Source organism: Aplysia californica, unplaced genomic scaffold, assembly GCF_000002075.1.
Source record: "Aplysia californica isolate F4 #8 unplaced genomic scaffold, AplCal3.0 scaffold00057, whole genome shotgun sequence".
In the NCBI taxonomy this organism is placed as follows: domain Eukaryota; kingdom Metazoa; phylum Mollusca; class Gastropoda; order Aplysiida; family Aplysiidae; genus Aplysia; species Aplysia californica.
This window is the reverse complement of record NW_004797327.1, coordinates 58,708-65,942: the sequence shown is the minus strand read 5'-3', so window position 1 is coordinate 65,942 and position 7,235 is coordinate 58,708. Positions and strand designations below refer to the sequence as shown.

Sequence of the window (7,235 nt, the reverse complement as noted above, 5' to 3'; positions counted from 1 at the left end):
TCTCTCTCTCTCTCTCTCTCTCTCTCTCTCTCTCTCTCTCTCTCTCTCTCTTGTATCTATAAGCAGTGTAAAGAAGGAAAGTAGATTTCGACTCCGAATAGAGAAACAGGCGCCGTAAACGGTTGCAATAAAATTATTGTAGGCCTATAGCTCTCCCAACTCAAACACATAATTCTCTCCTCCCCCGATAATGTTCTACAGTTGACCATTTGGTGCAGAAGTTCAATTTGATCCAGTATTACGTATTAAGGTTTTTTGGTTGTTGTTTTTTTTCTGAAGTTTTGGTAAGATTGAAGAATACCGGACCAGCGGACTGACTTTGCCTTTGTCTCAACCTTAGGAATTCATAATTTTCCCTTTTTTAATATCTCTCAATTGAGAATCTCGGACCGGTAGTTCTATTCATTAAAATTTTGTCAGGGGGGAGACCCCCCCTGAACCCCCCTCCCCCCTCCTCCACCCTATCCACCCGCCCCACCTACCCCACATTCTCGCCCAATAATGTACGAGTGGTCCGGTATTCTTCAATCTTTCCAAAGTTTTCTTAAGAGTAAGAAAAAACCAACTACTTAACTAATGAGTTTTCTATAAACTGAGTAAATTTGAGCAACATGGACACACGTAACACACGATCAAGTTCTTGAGTCTCGAGGTTTTACAGAGGTTTTGGCTTTTTTCTCATTGGAGGAAGCCCCTCCCCTTTCTCATTCCCATTTCCCTAAACACTCACGGTGAGCAGGGTGTTATCTTCAGTACATTTATATATGTTATTATTCAAACTTTGTTACCCTAATTAGACTTTATTATAGATTTTCCCCCTTCTAAAGTACACATTTTAATAAAAAGAAGCCCTTGATCATAAGCAATTAACTAATTTGATCAATTGAAAAACGAAAGAGCAACGGCAGAAACTAAACGGAAGTGGCAAGTTGATATAGGAACAAACGTACTTTCCGTACACAAATGAACAAAATGGCAGCCCACATGAAAATTTTGACGAGGTCAACCCTACTTCGGGTATGATTCCTAATTTTAGGCAATATTTTACCGTTTATCACACGATACCATTGCATCGTTGTTTCAGCTGTAGATCCAAATGATTGGCCTAGATCTATATATGGAGAATGACATTGACTTCTGAATAAGAAAAGCTTTAATTCGGACATAGACTAACCTACCTGCTACCACCCGCATCGCCTTTTCTACTCTACGTGTTTACTTTGGGCCACCTCTATTCTCACCCCGGTTGAGAATAGCGCAGGCGAGTCTTTTGGCTATTCTCACCCGGTGTGCGTTCACCGTTATAGCCTAGATCTAGGCCAACCAATTTTGCGTTCACCCTAAACCACAGAATTCTACACTACTGTGATAACAGAAAAATTGTAGAATTCTGTGCCGTGAACAAACGTTTCATTACTAGATCTACTGTTAGCCTACTAAAAGGGTACAATTTTGTCTGTGGGCAGTGGAGAGAGAGAAAGAGAGAGAGAGAGGAGTAGCGCGAGAACTTCTGGGCAAAACAAAATGGCGACCCGCGTAGTTCGGCTCGATTCGAAAAGTTCGTAGCATCTTTGTAGACGACCAAATTAATTTACTTTTGTGTTTTAACATTATTTTTAAACTTTGTTTTGGTCAATTTGATCGTCCACACCGATAGTCAGAAAGAGACAGAGAGAAAGAGGGGAGGAGTAGATCTTGCGAGAACTTCTGGGCAAAACAAAATGGCGACCCCCGTAGTTCGGCTCGATTCGAAAAGTGAAATAGCCATAGCATCTTTCTAGTCGATAAAATTAGCTTACTTTTGTGCTATAACGTAATCTTTTCTTTGCCTTTATAATCCATTTGATCATCCATATCGATAGAAAGTATTCCGTTAAAAGCGACAATATTTGAACACCCACTCTCTTATCAGGACTTCACCAGACTGACTCTTTTCCTCGTGTGCAGCTAGTCAATATATCAAGAAGAAGAAAAGATCCATATATATTAACCTACAACAGTCATGAGGAATGTGAAAGCTCACCACAGTTCGTCGTGGCCTTTTTAGATTACATGCCTCAACTGTCAATAACAAAATGTGTTGGGCGGTGAAATTGGATTAAATTACAAGTAACAATGTGCACATTCTAAACATGAACAAAATTATTACAAATTAATGTAAAACTGGTAAAAAAAAAAAAGCTTTTGTGGAGACGTTGAAAAATTGCAATCATATTTTCATTTCTACGTCTTCCTTGTCAGGCGATAACAAAGCCTGCGGTGGTGAGCCCTCTTGCTGTGGGTAGTCAACAACACGATGTTCAACAGACCAGAAACTATCCAACGTCCAAGCATTACGATCTGAAATGGAGGCAGAAGAGGAGGGAGAAAGTTTTGGAGGTTTGATCGCAAGTGTTAAAGTTGAAATTATTTTCATGGGAAAGTTGTCTGTTTCTGTAACTGAATTATATAACGTACCATAAGTCTTGTTTATTCATATTTGTGAGGCAGCGTGGTGGAATCAGGCTCTCGTCAATTTTTGGGCTTGTAGAGTTATTGGTATCATCTTAAAGCTTGTTTAATAAAATTGTCTTTATTTGTATGAAAATACCCATTTATCTTGTACAAGTTGATATATTTGTGAATGAAGGAAATGGGGGTCATCTATTTTGAGAGGCAAAATTGGTGAGAAAATGGCCGCCAAAGATTAGTTATTCCTTTAGCTTAAAAGTCCTTGGTAACTTAAAATTTACATTTTTTGTGCCTTTAATCAACGTCTTTCAGAAAAATCCACACAGAAATGAGTTCTTTATTAATTTTATTATTATGCATGACAGGTGTTGAGCCAAAAACAAACATTTGATAAAAATTCACAAACCCATAGAAAAACGCAAGTTTCTTCATTTTGATTATTTTGACAAGAGCCTGATTCCACCACGCTGCCTCATATATATATTCAGAGAGATATGACATGCCATGGCCAAGTTTTTTTGTCTTTGTATAATATTGTAGTCATACCTGTTTTTTAGTTAGCATAAAAGGAGCAGAAATATAACGAGTGGTGTGGCACAACAATATTTTTTATAACGATAAGACATGATGAATGGATGCGAGCCTTGTACGAGCATTGATAAACATGTCTTTGAATCAAACAAATTGTAATAGCCTCACACTATGAGTGCTTGTAACTTCAAACCAAGTCAAAAGAAACAAGAAAGACACGAACAGTAAAAGTGGGACTACAGTGGGGAATCAGCTTTTACAAAGAGGCTTGCTTACTTAAACAAATCATCTTTGATATGTACCTATTAAAAAATGCCTCATCTGATTATTTATGAAAAGTTTCTGGTGCAATCTAAATGGAAAAAGGGCATGCTGAATATGTTTTTAAAATTTTGATTGTGACATCATAGTAGTAAAAACTCCTTGACCTTCATTCAATGGCCCTGCAGTAAAATACAATGTAAGGAAGCAATATCATCTTTATTCTATTACCTAGAGATACTTAACTAAGCTATAAAACTATAAAGATAGACAACGGGCTGAAGTCTCTCTATTTTTCAAGAGTGCTTGTTGCACAAATATATATATTATACTAGCTGGGTTTCCCGTTCGATGAACGGACTCAAAAGAATCGGTCGTCAAGTCATTGTGGGATCAGTGCACGCACTCTTTGTGAACGGAAGCCTCACTTGTTTACAATGTCGTCTTAGAAGACGGACTTTCCCAAGATTAAATCTAAACGAAACTAATGAAAAACTGAGAATTAAACTACAGTGACTTCATACTCCTCAGTAAAACTGTGCACCCTTTAAATGATTCTGAACCACTGTTAATTTTTTCAAATTCGAAAGTTAAGTGGTTCCGAAGTTTTAGGCGGCCAAAGTGACGAACTTTCACAAATATAATATGTATAGATATGTATATCTACTGTTTAGTGTAGTGTAAGGCTGAGGCATATATGTGAGGCAGCGTGGTGGAATCAGGCTCTCGTCAAAATTATCAAAGTGAAGAAACTTGCATTTTTCCGCAGGTTTGTGATTTTTTATCAAATTTTGGTTTTTTGGCTCAACACCTTTCATGCCCATTAAAGTACTCATTTCAGTGAGGATTTTTCTGAAAAACGTTGATTAAAGGAACAAAAAATGTAAATTTTCAGTTACCACGGACTATTAAGCTAAGGAAATAACCAATCTTTAGAGGCCATTTTCTCACTAATTTTACTTCTGAAAACAGGTGACCCCATCTCCTTCATCCAAACATCTCGACTTGTACTCAAGATAAATGGATATTTTTTTCATTGAAATAAAGACAGGTGAACAAGCTTTAAGATGACACCAATAACTCTACATGCCCAAAAATTGATGAGAGCCTGATTCCACCACGCTGCCTCACATAATATATATACAGTTGTGAAAAGTAATGTATGACAGAGTCTTACACAGAGCATTCGTTGTACATATATATATATATATATATGTGAGGCAGTGTGGTGGAATCAGGCTCTCGTCAATTTTTGGGCATGGAGAGTTATTGGTATCATCTTAAAGCTTGTTCACTTGTCTTTATTTGGATGGAAAAAAATATTCATTTATCTCGAATACAAGTCAAGATATTTGCGAATGAAGGAGGTGGGGTTACCTGTTTTCAGAGGTAAAATTAGTAAGAAAATGGCCGTCAAAATTAGTTATTTCCTCAGCTTAAGAGTTGGTGGTAACAGAAAATTTACATTTTTTGTGCCTTTTATCAACATTTTTCAGAAAAATCCACACAGAACTTAGTTCTTTAATGGGCATGAAAGGTGTTGAGCTAAACAACAAAAATTTGATAAAAATTCACAAACCTGTGGAAAAATGCACTTTGATAATTTTGACGAGAGCCTGATTCCACCACGCTGCCTCACATATTTAAGACGAAGGGATTGAACTGACTGTCCTCAATCATTCTGCAGATTGATCTCCCGAAATTTGTAGAGCTGAAGAAAGACAAAAAGAAAGAGAACAGGACCCCAGATGAAATTCGGATGGAGATGAAAAAGGAGGGACGTCTGCCGCCTCGATTTCAGCAAGATTTGCCCATCAATACATCATGCACTCGTAAGTATTCTAGGTATATTTTTGTCCCCGTCATTTTATGCAAGAAAAATTATGAAATTATGAAAAATGAACCCAAAAATGTGAAATTATGCGACTCTGTTAATTTTAACCAAGAATGATAAAGGAAAATAATTAGAAATTATGCAAAACATGATCAAATTTTGCTAAATTGTGCGGGGTGCATAAAACCACGGGGACAGATATTTGTGGCATTTAGAAAGTGGAAGGAGGTGTAAATGTTACAGTGTCATGCCTAGTAAACCTATGGGAAAATAATATTTTCTGATTATTATTGATATTTATTTTTTATTGCCGTAGTTTTTATTATTATTAGAATATGATTATTATTATTACCGTTTCATTGTTATTGTTATATATTGTTGTTATTATTATTATTGTTGTTGTTATTATTATTATTATTATTTTTATTATTAGGCCCTATTACTATTATTATTATTATTATTATTAGGCCCTACTATTATCATCATTATATTATTATTATTCCTATTGTTATTGTTGTTATTTTACCTGTCATCACCTCCACTATTTCAGTTGTTATTGTCATTATAATTATCGTTATCACTTTCATTATTCCTAGTGTTATTGTCATTACAAATTACGATTATCATTATCACTACTTTCATTATGACTATGTTCTTATCAGCCCAGGCATCACACAGTTACTTTTTCCGGTTGTTGTGTTTTGTAATTTTGTTTTGACCAGTTTAGAATTGTTTCTGTATTTGGTTTTTCTCCTTTTTTATGGCGTTAACCGTCCTATTTTGTGGCTCTCTTCTGAACAAAGGCTCCGTCATCGAACCGTACAAGCCAAAAGATGGGGATGGACGACAGACAGAAATTCTAACCTCAGTGAGTAGCGTAAACTGTTTTTCCATTGCTTGACACAAATACATATGTGAGGCAGCGTGGTGGAATCAGGCTCTCGTCAATTTTGGGGCATATTGAGTTATTGGTATTATCTTACTGCTTGTTCATTTGTCTTTCTTTCAATGAAAAAATTACCCATCCATCTTCAATAGAAGTGGAGATGTTTTGGATTGAAGGAGGTGGGGGTCACCTGATTCAAGAGGTAAAATTAGCGAGAGAATGGCCGCCAAAGCTTGGTAGATTCCAAAGCTGGAGAGTCCATGGAAACTGTACATTTATATTTTTGTGCCTTTAATCAACGTTTTCGGTGAAATCCTCAAAGGAATGTGTTTGTAAATGGACATTAAAACTGATGAGCCAAAAAACAAAAATTTGATCAAAATTGCCAAACAGGGAGAAAACTGCTGTTTTATTTGATTTCATTATTTTTGACGAGAGCCCGATTCCACCACGCTGCCTCACATATGTGTCACGACGCGGTTGAATCAGGCACTTGACAATTTTTGGGTATATGGAGTTATTGGTAGCGTTATTAAGGTTGTTCATTTGTCTTGCTTGGGATAAAAAAATTACCCATCTATCTTGAATAGAAGTCGAGATATTTACAATTGAAGGAGGTGGGGGCTCACCTGGTTTCTGAGGTAAAATTAGCGAGAAAATGGCAGCCAAAGTCGGGTGTCTTACATATCTTGAGAGACCTTAGAAACAAATAATTTACATTTTTTTGTGCTTTTTATCAACCTTTTTCATTGAAATCTTCACAGAAATTTTTTTTCCATAGATATGAAAGTTGTTGAACCAAAAGACAAAAATTTGAAAAAAAAAATAGCCAAACACGCCAAAATGCCTATTTCTCTGCTTTCATTATTTTGACGAGCGCTTGATTTCACAACGCTGCCTCACATATGTCTCTGTGAAATATTGGATTTTTCTGTAAATGGGTTTTCATGATAAACCTTTTGCGTCATTGCTTTTTGTTTAAAAAAAGGGAACATTTCTTGGAAATATCAATAAATTCATGAAGCAATTTTCAAACATTTTGTTTTTTGGATCTCATGAAACTCTAATTGAAAGTACAATAAACTTCCCTGATTCTTATCTTGTATCCCCCTATCTGATCTATCTTGTTCTGTTTTATCCTATCTGTCTTTTCTTTTTTCTTTTTTTTTTCATTTGTCTTTGCTTTGTCTATATTTTATCTTTGATCTTTTTGCTTTCTCATCTTTTCCATATTGTCCTAATTTATTTTTTCATTGTGTATATATATATATA

At 35.8% G+C, this 7,235-nt stretch overlaps 1 protein-coding gene across 1 annotated transcript in view; it reads left to right on the top strand.

Annotated features, from left to right (window-relative positions):
- The first annotated feature begins 919 nt into the window (after window positions 1-919).
- LOC101847410 (probable 39S ribosomal protein L45, mitochondrial) overlaps window positions 920-7,235 on the top strand; it is a 13,520-nt gene continuing 7,204 nt past the window's right edge. The window contains exons 1-4 of the mRNA XM_005093037.3: window positions 920-1,017; window positions 2,242-2,379; window positions 4,931-5,075; window positions 5,881-5,945. Of these exons, the coding sequence (XP_005093094.2) occupies window positions 964-1,017; window positions 2,242-2,379; window positions 4,931-5,075; window positions 5,881-5,945 (402 nt within the window). The 5' untranslated portion in view covers window positions 920-963. The remainder of the gene's footprint in view (window positions 1,018-2,241; window positions 2,380-4,930; window positions 5,076-5,880; window positions 5,946-7,235) is intronic.